This window comes from Eriocheir sinensis, chromosome 9, assembly GCF_024679095.1.
Source record: "Eriocheir sinensis breed Jianghai 21 chromosome 9, ASM2467909v1, whole genome shotgun sequence".
Classification (NCBI taxonomy): Eukaryota; Metazoa; Arthropoda; class Malacostraca; order Decapoda; family Varunidae; genus Eriocheir; species Eriocheir sinensis.
Genome location: NC_066517.1, coordinates 3,790,284 through 3,816,271, shown reverse-complemented (window position 1 = coordinate 3,816,271; position 25,988 = coordinate 3,790,284). Strand labels below are relative to the sequence as shown.

The 25,988-nt window shown below is 45.2% G+C and overlaps 1 protein-coding gene across 1 annotated transcript in view; it reads right to left on the bottom strand.

The window, feature by feature from the left end:
* The window catches only part of LOC126996261 (G-protein coupled receptor GRL101-like), a 140,406-nt gene that overhangs the window by 86,036 nt on the left and 28,382 nt on the right, over positions 1-25,988 (bottom strand). The window contains exons 4-5 of the mRNA XM_050856637.1: positions 22,015-22,086; positions 11,411-11,482 (exon numbers count right to left, since the gene is read on the bottom strand). Of these exons, the coding sequence (XP_050712594.1) occupies positions 11,411-11,482; positions 22,015-22,086 (144 nt within the window). The remainder of the gene's footprint in view (positions 1-11,410; positions 11,483-22,014; positions 22,087-25,988) is intronic.

Here is a 25,988-nt window from a genome sequence, read left to right as displayed (position 1 = left end):
ATAACATAATGTGAATGTGTGAATGTATGTCGTATCACCATGGCCCAGTGGCGCCAGGACGTTACACACATACGCTACGTTGTGCTTAGGAGGTGCTCCTTGCCGTGGGAACGGTGTTGATTCAGCAAGCATGCTACCCGCTGGCCGCTCCTGTACCAAGAGAAGCCGGGAGAACATAGCGGGCGGCGGGCGAGAGCAGAGTACTGCTCGGGGGTGTGCGTGAATCTTGTGCGTGACTCCTCCACACTGTTATAAGACTGTGAATATAGTTAAAAAGACACAACTGTTTTAATTACATGAGAGAGAGAGTAAATTAAGTGAACTCAAAGTGAACTTATAACGGCTACCGCTCGGCCAACACATAACACACATCACTTAACTAAAAGGCTATTGTGTTGTCTCACGACTTCTATCAACTGGAGAAAGCAGGCAACGGTAGACCGGACCTGACGTGAGATAACAGTTCGCGCCTTAATCAAAAACACCAAAAAAAACCAGCTAACAAAAAGGCTAACAAAAGTGGTGGCAGCGGTGGGATGTGTCGTCAAGGGGCAGACAGGAAAGTGTGCAAGAAAGCTGACACAAGCACCGTCATCCCCCCCTGCCCCCGTACGAGTCGAGTCAGCACACAGCATCACACCGCCCCGCGCGCCCATATCGCCCCGCTCGCCCCGCCCCGCCCCGCGCGCCCATATCGCCCCGCGCGCCCACACCGCCCACTGTCGGGATCCTGCTTCCCAATTCTGGGACATCCACTTGTCTGCTACGACACAGCCATTCCTGGGTGGGCGCTTACCTTTACCTATTAATACACCACTTGTTGATGACATTTCAGGTGATTTTTTTTTTTTTACGTGCTTTGTGTGTCTCCGTGTGGAGCCGTATCTAGTTTCCCTTAGGCTGTTGAATTTTATTCAGGTGTAGAGGGATGTTTAATATTTTTCCTGAATTGTGAACATTGTTTGCATTTTGAGTATAGTCATTCATTTTATTTTCTACTTTCTTGTGTGTTTTTATCATGCTAAGTATTCACTCATTGTTCTTTTCCCTCTTTTTAATGCGTTTTGGAAGCATCTGAGGCGAGTGAGCACACACTTAGCGGTGATACTTTTTCCTTTTACCATATTTTTCCTCGTGAAGCCTTATTTTACTAATGCCTTTTTTAAAATGGCAGGTAAACCAGAGCAGGAGTTAGACTCGTTAACCAAGGCATATCAGCAGTTGGTACAGGATTCGGAAGCGCCCGCCGAGGATGACAATTCCCGTATCCTAAGGAGCGGGTCTATTCATGACAGAGTTCCTCCTCCTTCTCTCCCGCATGATGCCAAAGGTAATAACTAACCAAGAATCCACAATGGCTACTAACACTATTAAGCTTCTGCCGACTACGGCGTCAGTCAGAGCTTTCGCAGGCAATGAGCCGGATTACAGTGCGAGAGACTTCATCCTGCAATGCGAGGATGTTATGAACAACTCATTTGTGTCAGAGGCGAGTGATAAAATGTCCTTCATTAGGTCTAGATTAAAGCCGGGAACAGAAGCATCAGCTCTTATGTACACCAGCGCGTTCATGGAACCGCAACAAACCAAAGATTATGCCCAGTTTCGGTCACATTTTCTGGAGTCTTTTGGGGAAGATGTTAGGCACAGCCTCGTCAAAGGTGTTAATGTAGCTGTGACCAAATTGATTTCAGCTGTGGAGAGTAAAGGGCTTTTAGCCGGACAAGTAGACGCCTATCGGTTGTCTACTGATTTAGGCTCATATTTGAAAGCTGGTGGCTGAACAGAGGGAGAGAATATGTCTCTATCTAATGTTCTCAATTTTTTTTTTTTTTTTTTTTTGTATACATGGCTGTCATCAAGGGCCAGTTTTGAAAAAGTTCCTTAACCCTAGCCTACGGCCCCGCTGAAAAGTTGCACGACTTCATGCTTAAAATAAAAACTAAAATTGAGGAGAAAGACAGTCCCCGCTGTAGCCTCTGTCGACCAGAAGGCCGCTAATGTTAGCGCGTCCTCATCAGTGGTGGCGTCCACCACCGAAAAGCCTAAGCGCCACAGTTCGTACTGTCAGCGCGACGGTCATACGGTTGACTATTGTGTAAAACGTCAGCGGGATCGCAAGGCTAATAAGGAGAAGGGAGGCTCGCCGATGTCAGGCAAATCTGCTTCTCAGAAGACCCCGGCCGCTTCAAAAAGTCGAGCCGCGGGCTACCACACTGGCAAGTTCTGTTTTGTCCACGGTACTGGTAGACACACCACAGAGAAGTGTTTCTCTGTGCTACAGTTAAAGAAAGAGCGAGCAGGAAAGTTCGTGAAGGGGTCGGGGGAAGCCGAGCGCCCCCCAAAAAACGACCCAGGGTAGCAACCCGGGGGCAGGAGGAAATTGAGACTGCAGTGCAGGCTGACAATAGTAGCTTGCATGAGTCTGCTGTGGCCGCGTGCAGTCAGCCTGAAATTATGGCGCTTAAAGTCAAGCTGGGTCCGCTACAAGCGTCATTTGCGGTCGACACCGGCGCTGCGGTTAATGTGTTGTCTGAAGGGACATACATAGCTTTAAAACGCGCGTCGCGGGGAGGCCGCTACCAGCTACGACCCTCTGACCTGAGCCTTTGCGGTCTTACCGCCGACAGGCTTAACATCCTTGGGTTGGTGAGTTTGCCAGTGAGTTTGGGAAGAAACACCCCTGTCATGAGTTTGGATTTTTACGTGACGTAAAACTTTTCCCTGCCGTCTGACGGTCTTCTTGGGTTGTCGTCACTGAGGTCTAACCGCATGGTAATACTTTCAGATAGTACCACAGTAAGGTTTCAAGGGAGATGTTTCAAGACCATGGATCAACCTGTGCGCCTCGCTTCTCCCTGGGAACGAAAAGACATACCCGGCAAGGGTCGGGAAAGTGTTTCTCCTGAGTCGGTAGTGCATACCGTGCCGACTCTTTCCACGGTGCCGGTGCATGGCGCGGGAACCACCTCACTTCATGGTCAACCACCAACACCAGCTGACGTTTGTAGGGGATGGAAAAATGTCAATGCGATAGTCGTGGGAAATCACGAAATCCCTCAACGAGCCGCAATGCACGTCCCCGTGTCAGTCCCTAAAGCCACCGTAGGTTGTGACATCTGCCTAGAAGGGCCTAGTCGTGTCAACACGCTAGCGATAGAGTCCACCCTTAACACGGTGCGCGAGGGAGGTAGAACCGTAGCTTTAGTGGTTAATGCCACTGGCGGTCCAGTTAAACTCAGAAATGGAGTCATTTTGGGTCGCGCTTTAGCGTTCGACGGACAGGTGTCCCCAGACCCTTTAGAGTTAAAGCGGCCTTGTATCGGCGCAGTGGGTCAACCCGCCGCCGGCGACACATCTTGTCTTGTCGATTCTTTAGTCAAAGTGGTCGATTATCCCGAGCTTAAGGGCCCGCTTCTGAAGTTTTTACATCAGTATCGTGATGTCATTGCCCTGCCCGGTGAACCTTTAGGTGCGACTGCTACGACAGAACACAACATTAGGGTTAAACCCGACACCAAACCGGTGTACATTCCTACATGCAGACTTCCACACAGTCAACGGCAGATTGTAGATGAACAGATTAAAGATATGTTGGACCAGGGTGTTATTCAGCATCCCCGATCTCCGTCAAAACTCGCCCTTGTTTCTAGTCCCTAAAAAGGACGGAAGTTTCAGGCCTGTCATCGATTTTAGGAAAGTAAATGAGGTGACTGAGGATGATAGGTACCCTCTGCCTGATTTAGGTGACTTGTCAATGTCCCTGGGGTAAGGGAATACTATTTTCAGTAGTCTTGACCTTTTAAGTGGGTACTGGCAGGTGCCGATGGCAGCTGAATCCAAAGAGATTACAGCCTTCAGTACCCCTAGCGGTCATTTTGAATGGTTAAGGATGCCATTCGGCCTCAAAACCGCACCCATTACTTTTCAGAGGATGATCAACACATTGTTCTCAGGCATGATAGGCAAGGAAGTCTATGCATATTTAGATGATTTAATCATCTGCAGCAAGGATGGCGCCAGTCACCTAGCTAAACTAGAAGCGGTTCTGCTTAAACTCAGGCGCTGGCCTTAAGGCCAAGCTGACTAAATGTGAATTTTTAAAGGCAAAAATCACCTTTTTAGGCCACGCTGTTGATGGAGATGGTATCTACACGATGGACGATAAAATATCGGCCATAAAGAATTTTCCGCAACCCCAAACCGTCGAAAACGTTCGGTCTTTCCTTGGGTTGTCCGGCTGCTATAGGCCTTTCATACAAGGTTTTGCCAAAATTGCTTCGCCTCTAACGCAACTTTTAAGGAAAGAGGTACCTTTTCATTGGAATGCCCCACAACACAGGAGTTTTACAGACTTGAAGTCAGCGTTAATCAACGCTCCAGCCTTGGCATTCCCGGACTACAACGTCCCTTTTACACTTTTTACAGATGCCTCAGCCCTGGGTCTTGGTGCTGTTTTGATGCAACCGGACGCTCGCGGTAAAAATCGCGCTATTGCGTACGCAAGTCGTACTTTAAACCAGGCTGAGTCGAACTATTCAGTGACCCACCAGGAAACCCTAGCGGTTGTTTGGGCTCTTAAACATTTTAGGGATATTATCCTTGGCTATCCTATCGCTGTCTTTACGGACCACGCGCCAGTCACCGAGCTTTTTAAGGGTAGAAACTTCACCGGTCGCCTCGCACGGTGGTGTCTGACTATCCAGGAGTTTGGGCCAACCTTTAAGTATTTACCTGGCCGCGCGAATGTCGTCGCGGATTCACTGTCTAGAAACGTACCTGTTGGCTCAGTGGCAGAAGCGCCTACTGAAATTCAAAATTTCAGTCTAAAGGATTTAGCAGCAGCCCAGCGTCGCCATGACGTTTGGGGAAAAGTAATATATGTCTCCCGCCACTACCTGTGTCTTTTTCACAATTTTTCTTGTCACAGGACGGTGTCCTGTGCCGCTACTGGCCCCGCAAAAAGGAGTCTGCCGCACAGTTTGTAATACTGGAGTGTTATGTGCCGGTGGTGCTGAACTTAATTCATGACGCTGTCATTACTGGCCACCCGGGGAGGGAGCGCGCATTAACAGCGGCCCGAGCGGTCTATTTTTGGCCAACTATGCGTGTAGATATTGACGCGTATGTGGCTAAGTGTGTCAAGTGTGCCCAACATAAAGGGACGGTGCCTAGGCCTGCGCCGATCCTAGAATACCCGCCCCCTAACCGGCCTTGGGATGTAGTTTCTATTGACTTGCTACAGCTTCCCGCCAGCCACCAGGGCTCTAGGTACCTCTTAGTTTGTGTAGATCACTTGTCTCGGTACGTTGTTTTAGCCCCAGTGAAAGATAAATCTGGTAAGGCCATTGCTCATGCCCTAATAACTCATCTCATTTGTCCGTATTCCACACCTAGAGTGTTGTTAAGTGATAATGGAACCGAGTTTCGAAATCAACTTTTAGCAGAAATATGCAAACAGTTTGCCATTACACAATCTTTTACAGTCAGTTATCACCCAGCCAGCAACGGTCTTGTTGGGCGCGCTAATAGGAAGATGTTAGATGTCTTGCGCCCGGTCGTTAGGGGACTTCAGCATACCTGGGAGGACTGGCTAGCATATGTTGCAGCAAGCATAAACTGCCGTGTTTGTGAGTCAATGGGACAATCTCCCCACTACATAATTTTTGGGGTTGAGAAGAGACTCCCGTATGACCTGCTTGGTAGTTCTCATTCACCTGTATATAATGTAGATGATTATTCTAAGGTTCAACTCAAGGTTTTCACAGATATTCAAAGAGAAGTCAGAAAGAGACTACAGGCTACATCTGAGGCTATGTGCTTGCAGTAACACAAGCGTGGCGCCCCTGTTTCCTTGAAAGTGGGTGACTTTGTTATGATTCGAGTCCCAGAGAGACATTCAAAGTTGTCCCTTAAATGCGTGGGCCCACGCCAGATAGTTAGGCAACTAGGTGGTCACAAATTTGAGCTTTATGATCTCATTTTTAATTCATATAAAATTGTGCATAGTGATCGCCTCAAAAAGACAGACGCCCAGCCTGCGGTCATCGATTCGACTTTAGTTGAACCAGCGAGAACCGCCTGTTTGCCTCAGCCTGACGATGCTTTGTCTATCTTTCCAACACACGACTATAACCTGCGTCCTCGCAATTACTAATTTATGTTTGGTTCCTGAGCTTTTGCCTGCATCTTTTTCATGCGAGAGGGGAGTGCTTGAGTAATATTTTTCACTCTTACCCACTATTTTCTTTTTATTGCTGAGTTGATGCAAGACAGTCAGTCTCCTTAGTTGTTTGGGACCGTAATAATCGAGGGTGTAGACTAACATAGGGATAGGTACTTTTTAACCTTGAACCTCATGTGCTTCTGCTTGGTAACACATTTTTCTCTGCAAAGACAGACTTAGCTACTTTTGGGCAGATGCTGTCCCTAACTTTTATTGTAACCAGCATGTGAATACCTTTCAGCTTTGAAAGTATGCAGACAAGTCTTACTTACTTACCTTTTCCTTAACATACCACTGTTAACCGTTACGGGAATTATTTTTGACATCAAAGATGTCAGTCATGCACGTTCGTTCCGGTCGGAGGATAAGTGGATCTTTGTCTTTTTAATTTGATATTTATTACTGCTGGAATTACTTTAACTATTTATACTGGATTTATGTACTTCAGTGAGATTTGTTACAACGGTGATTTCACAACTTGGTGACAGGATTTTTTTTATAGTGCTGTAGACCTGAAAAACGGAGTATCAGGAGTTAGTGGTGCTAACCCAGTCAGATGCTTCTAAAGCTCTAGAGTTGTCTCTATCATCACTTCGTCCCTAAATCACTGTTCCACAGGAGGTTCTCCGGATTTCACTACTTCTTTTTCACACTACCAGTGTTTGTGACAGTGGTCTGTCCTGAAGGTTCAACTTATAGAGAGGTTGCAGGTCACCTGGCGGTACGGGTGGCTTGTTCCCTACGTTCTGTCAATTTGACGACCTTTCCGGAGAAGCTCCATCATGGATTTGCAGCCACAAATGCCATCCCAATCTATCCTATTGACAGTTTAGTGAATCTCACCTTTTCTAGGATGAATTATGTAACAAATATCCTTTCCGAGCTATCCTTTTCAAATTTCTCGGAATTGGAGTCAGCTGTCCATGACTCTCTATCGGTTTACCTTGCCCCATATGTACATTACCCATCACTGATCTTGCCGGTGGTTCTTTTTATCATCATTGTCATCCCCCTGTTCTGCCTTGTTAAGCGGGCTCTGACTTTGTACAACCATCTTCAGGCAAGAGTTGCCCCACCGCGCTGAGTTCGTACGCATTGTGACTCGAAGATTCATTTTGTATCAAATCTTCTTCAAGGATTTTTCCTTTTTTTTTTACTATTCCAAATAGCTCCATTACCATGTATCCTAATGACAATTTAGTCAATTTATTTTTTCTAGGATGTATCTTGTAAATCACTGTTCGAGCTATTAATTTGTTTTCTCGGAATAGTGCTGAGCTTCCACGTCCACGAATCTAGCCCTGTTTACCTCGCCATGTATGTACTTTGCCCATTTATTGTTACTTCCATGATTATTTTTATTGTCATTGGCATTTCCCGATGTTGTACCGTTAAGCGGGCCCTGACTAGTATATATATTTTTTAGTACAACCATAATAGGCCCTCGTTTAACTAGTTCACATTGCGCGACTGTAACATGGGTAGGTACACTGATTTTAAAGGTCGGGTGAGCCGCGAGGTCGCGACTTTTTCCGTGACCGAGCGATGCAATGTGTATATTATAATATAATGTGAATGTGTGAATGTATGTCGTATCGCCATGGCCCAGTGGCGCAAGGACGTTACACACATACGCTACGTTGTGCTTAGGAGGTGCTCCTTGCCGTGGGAACGGTGTTGATTCAGCAAGCATGCTACCCGCTGGCCGCTCCTGTACCAAGAGAAGCCGGGAGAACACAGCGGGCGGCGGGCGAGAGCAGAGTACTGCTCGGGGGTGTGCGTGAATCTTGTGCGTGACTCCTCCACACTGTTATAAGACTGTGAATATAGTTAAAAAGACACAACTGTTTTAATTACATGAGAGAGAGAGTAAATTAAGTGAACTCAAAGTGAACTTATAACGGCTACCGCTCGGCCAACACATAACACACATCACTTAAGTAAAAGGCTATTGTGTTGTCTCACGACTTCTATCAACTGGAGAAAGCAGGCAACGGTAGACCGGACCTGACGTGAGATAACAGTTCTTGCCTTAATCAAAGATACACACAAAAAAACAGCTAACAAAAAGGCTAACAAAAGTTGCTGAATCAACACCGTTCCCACGGCAAGGAGCACCTCCTAAGCACAACGTAGCGTCTGTGTGTAACGTCCTGGCGCCACTGGGCCATGGCGATACGACATACATTCACATATTCACATTATGTTATAATATACACATTACAAGAGAGAGAGAGAGAGAGAGAGAGAGAGAGAGAGAGAGAGAGAGAGAGAGAGAGAGAGAGAGAGAGAGAGAGAGAGAGAGAGAGAGAGAGAGAGAGAGAGAGAGAGAGAGAGAGAGAGAGAGAGAGAGAGAGAGAGAGAGAGAGAGAGACAGAGAGAGAATGTAATGTGTATATTATAACATAAAAATACAGTGAAAGAATGAAGAAGAGGATTTACAAGCGAGACGAAAGAGTTACAAAGGAAAGTGCTTGTGATATTACAGAGAAAGAAGGCGGAAAAAGATTTGCAAAGGAGGTGAACGAGCTACAAAGGGAAGAGGTGAGACGCAGATGAGAGTGTGTATTGCTGTGTGTGAGGCAGATAGATAGACATACATAGATAGTTAGATAGATAAAGAAATAAAGAGATAGATAGAGGGACAAAAAAAGAAAAAGGAAAAAGGAAAGAAAAAAAGAGAAAAGAAAAGGAAGAAAGAAAAAGAAAGAAAGAATGGAAGAGAAAAAAAAGGAAGAGGAAGAGAAGAGAATGAAAGACAGAAGAAAAAGAAAGATTAAAGAAAGAAAGGAAGAGACAAAGATAAAAAGAGAAGAAAAGAGAAAGAAAGAAAAGGAAGAAAGGGAGGAAGAAAGAAGGAAAAGGGGAAAATAAATGAATGAAAGAAAAAAGTAAGAAAGAAAAGGGAAGAAAGATAGAAAGAAAAATGAAGAGAGAGAATGAAAGAAAAAGGAGACAAAGTAAAAGGAGGAGAGAAAAAGAGGAAAAAAAGAAAGAGAAAGAAAGAAAATAAGAAGGAAAAAAAAGACAAAGAAAGAAAAAGGAAGAAAGAAGGAAAGAAAGAAAGAATATGAAGTGCTTTACGTGTTACTGAAGGCATGAGACAGAGGGAGAGAATGAAAAAAGATAATTGGCGGAGAGGGGGAAATTAAGTTAACTACACCCGGCAGACCAGGAAGAGGAAAAAGAGGCAGCGATTTTGTTTCAGCTTAATTTCAAGCATGACAAAACGCCAGAAGATAACAGACGGGAGAAGTATTTTGGCAGTGTGTGAAAGTAGATATTTTAGAGAGGAACGAAACCTTTGCTGATGAACATGAAAAAAAATTATAAACTTGCATTCTCTAGAAGGGCAAAGGGTGTGAGGAGACTTGATCAAGGCATATAAATGGATGAAGAGCATTAATAAGGGTGATATTAATAAGGTTCTGAGGATAAGAGAGTCAGGTAGGACACGTAGTAATGGGTTTAAGTTTGATACATACATTCAGATTCAGCAAGGACATAGGCAAGAATTGGTTTACAGAGTGATGGATGAATGGAACAGGCTTGGCAGTCATATTGTGAGTGCCAATACGATAGACACGTTAAAAAAGATTACATAAATTCATGAATAGTGATGTTAGGTGGGGTTAGGTTCACAGGAGCTGCCTTGCATAGACCTACAGGCCTCTTGCAGACACCTTACGTTCTTGTGTACTTCTAATATGGTTTTGATTTAGACGGTTATGATAAAAAAAGATGCTTCTGATATAGTTCTGATAAGGATGGTAAGTATATAATAAACGACTAAATAAATATATGAATAAACAAAATGAATAATGAAACCAAGAGACCAATTGTACACCTCAGTTACGAAGATAGATACATAGAGAAATATATGGATAGATACGGAGATAAAAAAAATAAAGAAAGAAAGGAAAAGAAAGTAGGAAAACAAAGAAAGAAGAAGAAAAAGAGCGGATATGAAGAAAGAATATATAGATAGATCGAGATATAGACAAATAATACTGATAAAGATAAAGAAGAAAAAGAAAGAGAGGAAAATAGAAGACAGAAGAAAAGAAAGAATACGAGAAGAAAGATAATGAGGAATACAAAATAGACACTACTGATAAGAACACGAAGAGCGAGAGAAAAGGAAAAGTAATAACCAGTGACACATTCTGATACACAAGACAGGAAATAAAGGAAAACTACGAACAGGGAGAAGCAAAATAAAGAAGAGCAACCACAGCAACAGTTAACGGAGGTAAAAAGAATAAAAAGTGGAAAAGAAATACTGTGAAGAGAGAGAGAGAGAGAGAGAGAGAGAGAGAGAGAGAGAGAGAGAGAGAGAGAGAGAGAGAGAGAGAGAGAGAGAGAGAGAGAGAGAGAGAGAGAGAGAGAGAGAGAGAGAGAGAGAGAGAGAGAGAGAGAGAGAGAGAGAGATTTACATAGATTTACATAGAAAATCAGACCACACAGACCCCATGGTCCAGACTAGGTGGTCTGTCCTTAAACCTAAGTGATTCTACAATAATCAGAAAGCTCCAAAACGTTGCATTTCAATTCTAGTTGATATTAAGTTCTAGGAAGTGACGGTCGAGCTTGTTTTTAAAAGAGTCAATCGTGTTACACTGGACCACTGAAGGTGGGAGCTTATTCCATTCTCGCACTACAACGTTGGTGAAGAAAAATTTGGTGCAGTCTGAATTTACTTGTCTACATTTGAGGTTTATGCCATTGTTCCTCATTCGCAAAGTGTCATCGATCATAAACAATTTTGATCTGTCTACATTCGTGAAACCATTAAGTATTTTAAAACATTCGATTAGTCTTCCTCGGAGGCGACGTTCCTCAAGAGAGAACATGTTAAGGGCGGAAAGCCTTTCTTCGTAAGATTTGTTGCGCAAGGAAGGGATCATTTTTGTTGCCCGACGCTGAACACCTTCTAATTTAGCAATGTCCTTTGCATGGTGGGGTGACCAGAACTGCACCGCATATTCCAAGTGGGGTCTGACTAAACTATTGTAGAGCGGAAGTATTACATCTTTATTTTTGAACAAAAAGTTTCTTTTAATGAAGCCCAACATTCTGTTCAGAGAGACAAAGACAGAGATCGAGACAGAGACAGAGACAGAAAGACAGAGACAGAGACAGAGAGTTTACTTGTGGAGAGAGAATACCTGTGGAGGGACTTACAGCTGTTGGAGGGAGGAGAGGGAGGAGAAGACGCGAGGCTCCACCACGGACAGCTGGTTGTCTCGAAGGTCCCTGCCGAGGAGAGGGTTGTGAGGAGGAGGACACATGGAAACATGGAATCATGGGATTGCAGGCAACAGAAAACCCATGGGCTCATCACGAGGTTACCCGCTCTGGTGACTGAATCTGCTCGACAGTCGCTTGGTGCCGCAGAGCAGATGAAAGCACCTCGGTATTCAATTTACTCTTGTCGCAATGAAATGGCTGTCGATTCGATTCTTAAAGGAGTTGATGGCATTTACATTTACTACTTCTGAGGGAAGATTATTACAATGGCGGATGACTCGGTTTGAAAAGAAACTCCTGCTTGAATATGTAGACCATTGTTTCTGGTTCTGAAGTTAGTTTGTAGCTCAAAAAACATGGAGTGGTCGACGTTACTAAACTTTTTAAACGAACTTGAACACATGTATGATATCACTTGGTAAGCGTCTTTTTTTCAGTGTGAAGAGGTTGAGTCGCTTGAATCGTTCTTCATACGGCTGAGTTCTCAAGGGTGGAATCATTTTCGAAGCACGTAACTGAACTCGCTCTAATATTTCGATATCCTTCCTGTGGCTAGGTGACCAGAACGGTGCCGCATATTCGAGGTGAGGTCTTACCATCGAGTTATACAAGGATAACATTACTTCCGGCGTCTTTTACTCAAAGTTGCTTGCTATGAACACGAGCATGGTATTGGCTTTGTTATATGTTTTTTTACAGTGCTTTGTATATTTCAGGTCAATGCTGATGGTGACTCCAAGATCCAATTCTTCCTCCACGACCTGCAGTGTCCTTCAACGCCTCAAAAACACAGTTTCTCCACCTATCCACTCGACACAATCTTCCAAACAACTATCCCCTATTCTTTGACAACACCCAGCTATCACCTTCCTCAACACTAAACATCCTCGGTCTATCCTTAACTCAAAATCTCAACTGGAAACTTCATATCTCATCTCTTACTAAATCAGCTTCCTCGAGGCTGGGCGTTCTGTACCGTCTCCGCCAGTTCTTCTCCCTGCACAGTTGCTGTCCATACAGGGGCCTTGTCCGCCCTCGTATGGAGTATGCATCTCATGTGTGGGGGGGCTCCACTCACACAGCTCTTCTGGACAGAGTGGAGGCAAAGGCTCTTCGTCTCATCAGCTCTCCTCCTCATACTGATAGTCTTCTACCTCTTAAATTCCGCCGCAATGTTGCCTCTCTTTCTATCTTCTATCGATATTTCCACGCTGACTGCTCTTCTGAACTTGCTAACTGCATGCCTCCCCCTCCGCGGCCCGCTGCACTCGACTTTCTACTCATGCTCATCCCTATACTGTCCAAACCCCTTATGCAAGAGTTAACCAGCATCTTCACTCTTTCATCCCTCACGCTGGTAAACTCTGGAACAATCTTCCTTCATCTGTATTTCCTCCTGCCTACGACTTGAACTCTTTCAAGAGGAGGGTATCAGGACACCTCTCCTCCCGAAACTGACTTATCTTTCGGCCACCTCTTTGGATTCTTTTTAGGAGCAGCGAGTAGCGGGCATTTTTTTTAATTTGTACATTTTTGTGCCCTTGAGCGGTCTCCTTTGCTGTAAAAAAAAAAAAAAAAAAAAAAAAATGAATACTGTTTTTGGATCCAGAGTGCATGATTTTACATTTGTCCACATTGAATGACATTTGCCACTTTTCTGACCACTGGATGATCTGATCAGTCCCTTTGGATGGCTTCGCAATTGGCGGTCGTGAGGGCCCTTCCTCCCACTTTCGTGTCGTCAGCAAACTTTGATAAGGTGGATTTTAATCCTGTTTCTAAATCGTTTATGTATAAGATAAAGAGAATGGGTTCCAGCACTGATCCTTGCGGTACTCCCACGCAGAAGCCTGGCCGTTTAGTAGCACTAGTTGTTTTCATTTCATTTTTTTTTACAACAAACAACAAAGTAGACAGTCAAGGGCACAAAAAAAAAAACAATAATAAAAAGCCTGCCCTCGCTGCTCCTAAAAAGAATCAAAAGAGGTGGCCGAAAGAGAGGTTAGGAGGAATTCGGGAGGAGAGGTACCCTCCCTCTCTTGAAAGAGTTCAAGTCGTAGGCAGGAGGAAATACAGATGAAGGAAGATTGTTCCAGAGTTTACCAGCGTGAGGGATGAAAGAGTGAAGATGCTGGTTAACTCTTGCATAAGGGGTTTGGACAGTATAGGGATGAGCATGAGTAGAAAGTCGTGTGCAGCGGGGCCGCGGGAGGAGGGGAGGCATGCACTTAGCAAGTTCAGAAGAGCAGTCAGCGTGGAAATATCGATAGAAGATAGAAAGAGAGGCAACATCGCGACGGAATTTAAGAGGTAGAAGATTATCAGTAGGAGGAGGAGAGCTGATGAGACGAAGAGACTTAAACTCCACTCTATCCAGAAGACCTGTGTGAGTGGAGCCCCCCCACAAGTGAGAGGCATAATCCATACGAGGGCGGACAAGGCCCCTGTATATGGATAGCAACTGCGCGGGGGAGAAGAACTGGTGGAGACGATACAGAACGCCCAACCTCGAGGAAGCTGATTTAGCGAGAGATGAGATGTGAAGTTTCGAGTTGAGATTTTGAGTTAAGGATAGACCGATGATGTTTAGTGTCGAAGATGGTGATAGCTGAGTGTTGTCGAAGAATAGGGGATAGGTGTTTGGAAGATTGTGTCGAGTTGATAGGTGGAGAAATTGAGTTTTTTGAGGCATTGAAGGACACAAGGTTCCTTCTGCCCCAATCGGAAATGATAGCAAGGTCTGAGGTTAATCGTTCTGCAGCCTCCAGTCTGGAGTCGTGTACTTCCTGTTGTGATGGTCTTCTATTGAAAGAAGTTGAATAATGCAGAGTGGAGTCGTCGGCGTATGAGTGGACAGGACAGTTTGTTATGTAAAGAAGATCATGGATGAATAACAGGAAGAGAGTGGGTGATAGGACAGAGCCCTGTGGAACACCACTGTTGATAGGTTTAGGGGAAAGACAGTGACCGTCTACCACCGCAGAGATAGAACGGCCGGAAAGGAAACTGGAGATAAAGGAACAGAGAGAGGGATAGAATCCGAATGAGTGCAATTTACAAGGCAAAGACTAGTGCCAGACTCTATCGAAATCTTTCGATATGTCTAGCGCAACAGAGAAAGTTTCACCAAAACGGCTAAGAGAGGATGACCAAAAGTCAGTTAAGAGAGCAAGAAGATCGCCAGTAACAACGCCCCTTGCGGAAACCATACTGGCGATCAGATAGAAGGTTGGAAGTGGAAAGGTGCTTTAGAATCTTCCGGTTAAGAATTGATTCAAAAGCTTTAGATAGACAGGAAAGTAAAGCTATAGGGCGGTAGTTTGAGGGATTGGAACGGTCACCCTTCTTAGGCACAGGGTGTACAAAGGCATACTTCCGGCAGGAAGGAAAGATATATGTTGATAGGCAGAGACGAAAGAGTTTGACCAGGCAGTTAGTCAACACGGAAGCACAGTTTTTAAGGACAATAGGAGGCACTCCATCAGGTCCATAAGCCTTCTGATAGTTGAGGCCAGAGAGGGCATAGAAAGCATCATTTGGAAGAATCTTAATAACAGGCATAAAGGAGTCAGAGGGGGGATGAGTAGGAGGAATATGCCCAGAATCGTCCAGGGTGGAGTTCTTACAGAAAGTTTGAGCGAAGAGTTCAGACTTAGAGACAGATGAGACGGCAGTGCTGCCGTCAGGGTTAAGGAGAGGAGGGAAAGAGGAAGAAGTAAAATTGGAGGAGATATTTTTGGCTAGATGCCAGAAGTCACGGGAAGAATTAGAAGAAGCAAGGTGTTGACATTTTCTATTGATAAAAGAAGTTTTGGTAAGTCGGAGAATAGATTTGGCACGATTCCGGGCAGAAATGTAAAGGTCATAGTTAGCAGGAGTTCGAAGGCTCTGGAACCTTTTGTGAGCCGCCTCTCTATCTTTAATAGCACGAGAACAAGCATGATTAAACCAAGGCTTTTTAGCATGAGGAGTAGAGAAAAAACGTGGAATGTGTGCCTCCATTCCAGAGACAATCACCTCTGAGATGCGCTGAGCACACACAGAGGGGTCTCTCTCCTGGAAGCAGTAATCATTCCACGTGAAATCGGAGTACATCTTCAGGTCGTCCCACCGAGCTGAAGCAAAATGCTAGAAGCATCGCCTCTTCGGTGGGTCCAGGGGATGTACAGGAGCGATAGGACAGGAAACAGAAATAAGGTCATAATCGGAGGAGCCCAACGGAGAGAACAGTTTGACAGAGTAAGCAGAAGGATTAGAGGTAAGGAAGAGGTCTAGAATGTTGGCCCTGTCTCCAAGACAGTCGGGAATACGTGTAGGGTGCTGAACCAACTGCTCTAGGTCGATGAGGAGAGCAAAGTTGTAGACTTGTTCACCAGGCTGGTCAGTGAAAGAGGATGAAAGCCAAAGCTGGTGGTGAGCATTGAAATCTCCCAAGATGGAGATTTCAGCGAAGGGAGAGTGAGTCAAGATGTGCTCCACTTTAGAATTCAAATAGTCAAAGAATTTTACACAAGTAGTTAGTAGAGTTAGGTGAGAGATAAACAGCACAAATGTATTACTCAACTTCTTTTAATAGAAGACCCACCCTACAGGAACTTCACGATTCAAGGCTGGAGGCAACAGAACGCTTAGCCGCAGCCCTTACTATTTCGATTGGGGCAAGAGGAACCTGGTGTCCTTCAACGCCTCAAAAACACAGTTTCTTCACCTATCAACTCGACACAATCTTCCAAACAACTATCCCCTATTCTTTGACAACACTCATCTATCACCTTCCTCAACACTAAACATCCTCGGTCTATCCTAACTCAAAATCTCAAATGGAAACTTCATATCTCATCTCTTACTAAATCAGCTTCCTCAAGGCTAAGCGTTCTGTACCGTCTCCGCCAGTTCTTCTCCTCCGCACAGTTGCTGTCCATTTACAGGGGCCTTGTCCGCCCTCGTATGGAGTATGCATCTCATGTGTGGGGAGGTCCACCCACACAGCTCTCCTTGACAGAGTGGAATCAAAGGCTATTCGTCTCATCAGCTCTCCTCCTCATACTGATAGTCTTCTACCTCTCAAATTCCGCCGCCATGTTGCCTCTCTTTCTATCTTCTATCGACATTTTCATGCTCACTGCTCTTCTGAACTTGCTAACTGCATGCCTCCCCTCCTCCCGCGGCCCCGCTGCACACGACTTTCTACTCATGCTCATCCCTATACTGTCCAAACCCCTTATGCAAGAGTTAACCAGCATCTTCACTCTTTCATCCCTCACGCTGGTAAACTCTGGAACAATCTTCCTTCATCTGTATTTCCTCCTGCCTACGACTTGAACTCTTTCAAGAAGAGGGTATCAGGACACCTCTCCTCCCGAGATTGACCTCTGATTTTGGACACTCCATTAACCTCTGTTCAGGAGCAGTGAGTAGCGGGCCTTTTTATATTTTTTTTCTTTGCGCCCTTGAGCTGTCTCCCTAGGTGTAAAAAAAAAAAAATAGAATGACAATGAAATCTTAGCCAGATGGTCGAAAATTCAAAAGAGTCAAGGTCGTGGGCACGAGAGCAAGTGATGTCGTTGCACACGTAGGCGCAACATCCAGGTTTGGATTTAAATTTAGGATAGAGATAGTAGGAGGGAACAGCGTAGAGGTTGCTGCCAGTAGCCTCAGAAACTTGTGTTTCGGTGAGAAAGAGAAGATGAGGTTTAGAGGAGAGATGGTGTTCCACAGAATGAAAATTAGAACGAAGACCACGAATGTTGCAGAAATTGATAAGGAGAAGGTTCGAGGAGTTATCAGTCCTCCCTGGGGGAATTTATGGTCCCCCCCCAGGGGGGACCATATCTCTTTTCCAATCTCTTATCCACGCATACCCTCTGACTTGTTTCTTTTAAAAGTCGCTCATGTGGTACCTTGTCAAAGGTTTTTTGGAAGTCCAGGTATATGACATCTCTTGGGATGTGATTATTCCAGTTTTCATATATACCTTGGAAGAAGTCTAGTAGTCTCGTTAAGCAGGAACGCTTATTTCTGAAACCGTGCTGGGCATCCAATAATATATTATTGTCCTCTAGAAAAATGACAAGTTTGTCACTAACGATCCTTTCGAGAATTTTGCCTGCTACTGATGTTAAACTAATGGGCCTGTAGTTTAGGGCAACGCTCTTATCTCCTTTTCTTTTTAAATCGGTATTACATTCGTTATTTTCCAGTCTTCATGTACCTTGTTTTGTTGTAGTGACCGGTTAAATATGCTAGTAAGTGGCTGAAGTATTTGCTGTTCTGTTCTGGCTGGAGTAGGTAGGAAGACACCTACCGAACGGGCGCAAGCCACTCCCGGTGAGGTATATATGGGAGGTGAGAAGGGAGCTGAAGCCCTCCAAAGACCCTTCCCATGTCCTCACTAACCGTTTCCCTATTGTCTCACCAACACCGGAGAGTAGTTCAGCATGCTCTCTAAAGACAGATCCTCTCTTTATCCACACCACACTACATTCACACAACATATACACCTTTTCCCAAAATTAAAATTTCAAAATGGCGTACATACACCAAGCCTCGGAGTCCCCGCCTGGGGGGGGGGACCACAAATTCCCCCAGGGAGGACTCCCCTTCTATCTGCCGACCCGAGAGGTGTCTTGATAACTCCTCGAACCTCTTTCTTCTCAATTTCTGCAACATTCGCGGTCTTCGCTCTAATTTTCATTCTGTGGAACATCATCTCTCCTCCTCTAAACCTCACCTTCTCTTCCTTACCGAAACACAGGTTTCTGAGGCTACTGACAGCAATCTCTACTCTGTTCCCTCCTACTGTCTCTATCCTAAATTTCAATCCAAAGCTGGTTGTTGCGCCTACGTGCGCAACGACATCACTTGCTCTCGTGCCCACGACCTTGACTCTTCTGAATTTTCCACCATCTGGTTAAGACTTCACTGTCATTCTATTACTAAATACATCTGTGCTGTTTATCTCTCACCTAACTCTACCAACTATGTAAAATTCTTTGACTATTTGAATTCTAAAGTGGAGCACATCTTGACCCACTCTCCCTTCGCTGAAATCTCCATCCTAGGAGATTTCAATGTTCACCACCAGCTTTGGCTTTCATCCTCTTTCACTGACCATCCTGGTGAAAAAGCCTACAACTTTGCTATCCTCAACGACCTAGAGCAGTTGGTCCAGCACCCTACACGTATTCCTGACCGTCTTGGAGATCGGCCCAACATTCTAGACCTCTTCCTTACCTCAAACCCTTCTGCTTATTCTGTCAAACTGTTCTCTCCGTTGGGCTCCTCCGATCACAATCTTATTTCTGCATCCTGTCCTATCGCTCCTGTACACCCTCTGGACCCACCGAAGAGGCGATGCTTCTGGCATTTTGCTTCAGCTCAGTGGGACGACCTGAGGATGTACTTTTCCGATTTCCCGTGGAATGATTATTGCTTCCAGGATAGAGACCCCTCTGTGTGTGCTCAGCGCATCACAGAGGTGATTGTGTCTGGAATGGAGGCATACATTCCTCGTTCTTTCTCTACTCCTCACGCTAAAAAGCCTTGGTTTAATCACGCTTGTTCTCGTGCTGTCAATGATAGAGAGGTAGTTCACAAAAGGTACCAGAGCCTTCAAACTAATGCTAATTATGAATTTTACATTTCTGCCCGAAATCGTGCCAAATCTATTCTCCGACTAACCAAAACTTCTTTCATTAATAGAAAATGTCAAAACCTTGCTTTCTCTAACTCTTCCCGTGACTTCTGGCATCTAGCCAAAAACATCTCCTCCAACTTCACTTCTTCATCTTTCCCTCCACTCCTCAGTCCTGACGGCAACACTGCCGTCTCATCTATCTCTAAGGCTGAACTCTTCTCTCAAACTTTTTCTAAAAACTCCACTCTGGACGATTCTGGGCATATTCCTCCTACTCATCACCCCTCTGACTCCTTTATGCCTGTTATAAAGATTCTTCAAAATGATGTTTTCTATGCCCTCTCTGGCCTCAATCCTCAGAAGGCTTATGGACCTGATGGAGTGCCTCCTATTGTCCTTAAAAACTGTGCCTCCGTGCTGTCACCCTGCCTGGTCAAACTCTTTCGCCTCTGCCTGTCAACATCTACCTTTCCTTCTTGCTGGAAGTATGCCTTCATACAACCTGTACCTAAGAAGGGTGACCGCTCCAATCCCTCAAACTACCGTCCTATTGCTTTACTTTCTTGTCTATCTAAAGCTTTTGAATCAATCCTTAACCGAAAGATTCAAAAGCACCTTTCCACTTTTGACCTTCTATCTGATCGCCAGTATGGGTTCCGCAAGGGGCATTCTACTGGTGATCTCCTAGCCTTCTTAACTGACTCTTGGTCATCCTCTCTTAGCCGTTTCGGTGAAACTTTTGCTATTGCGCTGGACATATCAAAAGCTTTTGATAGGGTCTGGCACAAATCTTTGCTTTCTAAACTACCCTCCTACGGTTTCTATCCTTCTCTCTGTACCTTTATCTCCTGTTTCCTTTCTGACCGTTCTATTTCTGCCGTGGTAGACGGTCACTGTTCTTCCTTTAAATCTATTAACAGTGGTGTCCCACAGGGTTCTGTCCTATCTCCCACTCTTTTTCTGTTGTTCATTGATGATCTTCTTTCCAAAACGAACTGTCCTATCCATTCCTACGCCGATGATTCCACTCTGCATTATTCAACTTCTTTTAATAGAAGACCCACCCTTCAGGAACTTAACGACTCAAGGCTGGAGGCTGCAGAACGCTTAGCCTCAGACCTTACTATTATTTCCGATTGGGGCAAGAAGAACCTGGTGTCCTTCAACGCCTCTAAAACACAGTTTCTCCACCTATCCACTCGACACAATCTTCCAAACAACTATCCCCTATTCTTTGACAACACCCAGCTATCACCTTCCTCAACACTAAACATCCTCGGTCTATCCTTAACTCAAAATCTCAACTGGAAACTTCATATCTCATCTCTTACTAAATCAGCTTCCTCGAGGCTGGGCGTTCTGTACCGTCTCCCCCCGTTCATCTCCCCTGCACCGATGCTGTCCATATACAGGGGCCTTGTCCGCCCTCGTATGGAGTATGCATCTCATGTGTGGGGGGGCTCCACTCACACAGCTCTTCTGGACAGAGTGGAGGCTAAGGCTCTTCGTCTCATCAGCTCTCCTCATACTGATAGTCTTCTACCTCTTAAATTCCGCCGCAATGTTGCCTCTCTTTCTATCTTCTATCGATATTTCCACGCTGACTGCTCTTCTGAACTTGCTAACTGCATGCCTCCCCCCCTCCCGCGGCCCCGCTGCACTCGACTTTCTACTCATGCTCATCCCTATACTGTCCAAACCCCTTATGCAAGAGTTAACCAGCATCTTCACTCTTTCATCCCTCACGCTGGTAAACTCTGGAACAATCTTCCTTCATCTGTATTTCCTCCTGCCTACGACTTGAACTTTTTCAAGAGGAGGGTATCAGGACACCTCTCCTCCCGAAACTGACCTATCTTTCGGCCACCTCTTTGGATTCTTTTTAGGAGCAGTGAGTAGCGGGCTTTTTTTTATTAATGTTTGCTTTTTTTGTGCCCTTGAACTGTCTCCTTTGCTGGAAAAAAAAAAAAAAAAAAACCGAGGGGACAAGTTGTCGGGTCCACTTGAGGAGGAGGAGGAGGAGGAGGAGGAGGAGGAGGAGGAGGAGGAGGAGGAGGATTTGATGAATAAATTGCTTTTGGCATACTTGAGAGAGACAGAGAGAGAGAGAGAGAGAGAGAGAGAGAGAGAGAGAGAGAGAGAGAGAGAGAGAGAGAGAATCCTTTGGATAGAAAACACGTTATGTTGCTTAACCACAAATCTCTCTCTCTCTCTCTCTCTCTCTCTCTCTCTCTCTCTTCTCTCTTCTCTTCTCTCTCTTTCTTTCTCTCTCTCTCTCTCGCATTTCACTGACCCACCTGGGCTCCCCCCCCCCTCTCTCTCCTTCCTCCTTACATTACATCTAGCTTTTTTATTTGTGTCCCTTGTTGCCTACCTTTGTACCTACCTATCTATTTACCTGTCGACCTAGTCTACCTATCTCGTATTCTTTCGTCTCCATATCCCCCTCCTTCTCTCTCTCTCCCTGCATCATTCCCTCCCTTCCTCCTGTCCTTCTTGTCTATCCCCATCTCGTATTTTTTCTCTCTCCATCCCATCTTTACCTTCCCTTCCTCCCTTTCTCCCTTCCCTTACCTATCCATCTCCTCCATATCCTCCCCATCTCGTATTCTTTCCCTCTTCATACCGACTTCCATCTCCCCCTCCCTCTCCTTCCTTCCTCCCATACCTCCTTCCCTTCCCTCCCTCTCTCCTCCCCTCCTCTCTCTCCTTACCTATCAGTCTACTCCATTACCTCCTCATATCTCGTATTGTTTTCCTCTCCATGCAAGCCTCCCTCCTGCCGCCCTCCTTCCTTCCCTCCCGTCCTTTCCTCCCCCTTCTTCTCCTTACCTCTCTTTTCCTCTCCATACTAGCCTTAATCTTCCCTACCGTCCCTCATACATACGTCGGAAATACTCACAAGGACAGCAGAGTGGATAATCCGCTGAGGGAGCCGCTGCTCAGCCTCTGAAGCCTGTTGTTGGACGCGTTTCTGGGGAGAGATGACAGAGATTGATATAGATAGATAGATAAATAGATAGTGAGAGATAGAGAGAAAGAGAGAGAGAGATTAAAAAAAGGAGAAAGATAATGAGGAGTCCTTCCCCAGGGAGGACTCCTCTTCTGGCTGCCGACCTGAAAGTGTCTTGATAACTCCTCGAACTTCTTTCTTATTAATTTCTGCAACATTCATGGTCTTAGTTCTAATTTCCATTCTGTGGAACATCATCTCTCCTCCTCTAAACCTCACCTTCTCTTCCTCACAGAAACACAGGTTTCTGAGGCTACTGACATCAATCTCTACTCTGTTCCCTCCTACTATCTTTATCCTAAATTTCAATCCAAAGCTGGATGTTGCGCCTACGTGCGCAACGACATCACTTGCTCTCGTGCCCACAACCTTGACTCTTCAGAATTTTCCACCATCTGGCTAAGACTTCATTGTCATTCTATTACTAAATACATATGGGCTGTTTATCTCTCACCTAACTCTACTAACTATGTAAAACTCTTTGACTACATGAACTCTAAAGTGGAGCACATCTTGACTCACTCTCCCTTCGCTGAAATCTCCATCCTAGGATATTTCAATGTTCACCACCAACTTTGGCTTTCATCCTCTCTCACTGACCAGCCTGGTGAACAAGCCTACAATTTTGCTCTCCTCAATGACCTAGAGCAGTTGGTTCAGCACCCTACACGTATTCCCGACCGTCTTGGAGACCGGCCCAACATACTAGACCTCTTCCTTACCTCTAACCCTTCTGCTTACTCTATCAAACTGTTCTCTCCGTTGGGCTCCTCCGATCACAACTTTATTTCTTTATTGGTTATCGCTCCTGTACACCCTCTGGACCCACCGAAGAGGCAATGCTTTTGGCATCTTGCTTCAGCTCGGTGGGACAACCTGAGGATGTACTTTTCCGATTTCCCGTGGCATGATTACTGCTTCCAGGAGCGAGATCCCTCTGTGTGTGCCCAGCGTATCACAGAGGTGATTGTCTCTGGAATGGAGGCATACATTCCACGTACTTTCTCTACTCCTCATGCTAAATAGCCCTGGTTTAATCACGCTTGTTCTAGTGCTGTCAAAGATAGAGAGCCAGCTCACACAAGGTACCAGAGCCTTCTCACTCCTGCTAACCATGATCTTTACATTTCTGCCCGGAATCGTGCAAAATCTATTCTCCGACTTACCAAAAACTCCTTCATTAATAAAAAAATGCCAAAACCTTGCTTTTCTTTCTAATTCTTTCCGGGACTTCTTTCATCTAGCCAAAAACATCTTCAACTTCACTTCACATCTTTCCCTCCTCTCCTTAGTCCTGACGGCAACACTGCCGTCTCATCTATCTCTAAAGCTGAACTCTTCTCTCAAACTTCCTTTAAAAACTCCACTCTGGACGATTTTGGGCATATTCTTCCTACTCATCCCCCCTCTGACTCCTTTATGACTGTTATTCAGATTCTTAAGAATTATGTTTTCTATGTCCTCTCTTGCCTCAATTCTCAGAAGGCTTATGGACCTGATGGAGTGCCTCCTATTGTCCTTAAAAACTGTACTTCCGTGCTGACACCCTGCCTGGTCAAACTCTTTCGCCTCTGCCTGTCAACATCTACCTTTCCTTCCTGCTGGAAGTATGCCTTCATATAGCCTGTGCCTAAGAAGGGTGACCGTTCCAATCCCTCAATCTACCGTCCTATTGCTTTACTTTCTTGTCTATCTAAAGCTTTTGAATCAATCCTTAACCGGAAGATTCAAAAGCACCTTTCCACTTCTGACCTTCTATCTGATCGCCAGTATGGGTTCCGCAAGGGGCGTTCTACTGGTGATCTCCTAGCCTTCTTAACTGACTCTTGGTCATCCTCTCTTAGCCGTTTCGGTGAAACCTTTGCTATTGCGCTGGACATATCAAAAGCCTTTGATAGGGTCTGGCACAAATCTTTACTTCCCAAACTACCCTCCTGCGGTTTCTATCCTTCTCTCTGTACCTTTATCTCCAGTTTCCTTTCTGACGGTTCTATTTCTGCTGTGGTAGACGGTCACTGTTCTTCCCCTAAACCTGTCAACAGTGGTGTCCCGCAGTGCTCTATCATATCTCCCACTATTTCTGTTGTTCATTAATGATCTTCTTTCCAAAACGAACTGTCCTATCCATTCCTATGCCAATGACTCCACTCTGCATTACTCAACTTCTTTTAATAGAAGGCCCACTCAACAGGAACTAAACGATTCCAGGCTTGAGGCTGCAGAACGCTTAGCCTCAGACCTTACTATTATTTCCGATTGGGACAAGAAGAACCTGGTGTCCTTCAACGCCTCAAAAAACAGTTTATCCACCTGTCCACTCGACACAATCTTCCAGATATCAATCCTCTATTCTTCGACAACACTCAGCTATCACCTCCTTCAACACTAAACATCCTCGGTCTATCCTTAACTCAAAATCTCAACTGGAAACTTCATATCTCTTCTCTTACTTAATCAGCTTCCTCGAGGCTGGGCGTTCTGTACCGTCTCCGCCAGTTCTTCTCCCCCGCACAGATGCTTTCCATTTATAGGGGCCTTGTCCGCCCTCGTATGGAGTATGCATCTCACGTGTTGGGGGCTTCACTCACACAGCTCTCCTAGACAGAGTGGAGTCTAAGGCTCTTCGTCTCATCAGCTCTCCTCCTCTTACTGATAGTCTCCTACCTCTTAATTTCCGCCGCCATGTTGCCTCTCTTTCTATCTGCTATCGATATTTTCATGCTGACTGCTCTTCTGAACTTGCTTACTGTATGCCTCCCCCCCTCCTGCGGCCCCGCTGCACACGACTTTCTACTCATTCTCATCCCTATACTGTCCAAACCCCTTATGCAAGAGTTAACCAGTACCTCTATTCTTTCATCCCCTTCACTGGTAAACTCTGGAACAGCCTTCCTTCGTCTATATTTCCTCCTGCCTATGACTTGACCTCTTTCAAGAAGAGCGTATCAAGACACCTCTCCACCCGGAATTGACCTCTCTTTTGGCTACTCTTTACTTTTATCTTTTATATGACCGGCGAGAAGCGGACTTTTTTGTACTTTTTTATTGCCCTTGAGCCGTGTCCTCTGATGTAAAAAAAAAAAACATAGAGATAGAAAGTAGAAAAGAGAAAGAGAATAAGTGAATAAAGAATAAAAAAAGTGGCATAAAGAGGGAGAAGATAATGAACAGCAATGCAAGAAGGAAGAGGGAAGAAAAGGAGAGTCAGGAGAGGCAGACAATGGAGAGGAATGATAAAGAGAGAGAGAGAGAGAGAGAGAGAGAGAGAGAGAGAGAGAGAGAGAGAGAGAGAGAGAGAGAGAGAGAGAGAGAGAGAGAGAGAGAGAGAGAGATTAATAACACGTAATCTGGTCTCCTCGGGGCTTCGCATTGATCCCTAAAACGTCGTTAGAGCGTGATTCTGTAGAGCTTCTTTACGTATTGAGTGGTGCTTCGCTGTAGTGCTCCGATTCTTTATTATTACGATTAGCTTGAATCTGGCGACTTATAACACACACACACACACACACACACACACACACACACACACACACACACACACACACACACACAGATTCTTATCTCCTCTCTTGCTAAATCAACTTCCTCGATTGGGCGTTCTGTATCGTCTCCACTACATTTTCCCCCTCCCAGAGACTGTCCTTGTCCGCCCTCGTGTGGAGTATCATGCATCTCATGTGTTGGGGGCTCCACACACACAGCCCTACTGAACAGAGTGGCGTTTGAGGCTCTTTGTTTCATCAATTCTACTCCTCTTACTGACAGGTTTTTTTATCTTTTAAATTCCGCCGCAGTGTTGCATCTCTTTCTATCTTTTGCTGAACTTGCTATATGCATGCCCTTCCGCGGCCTCGCTGCACACG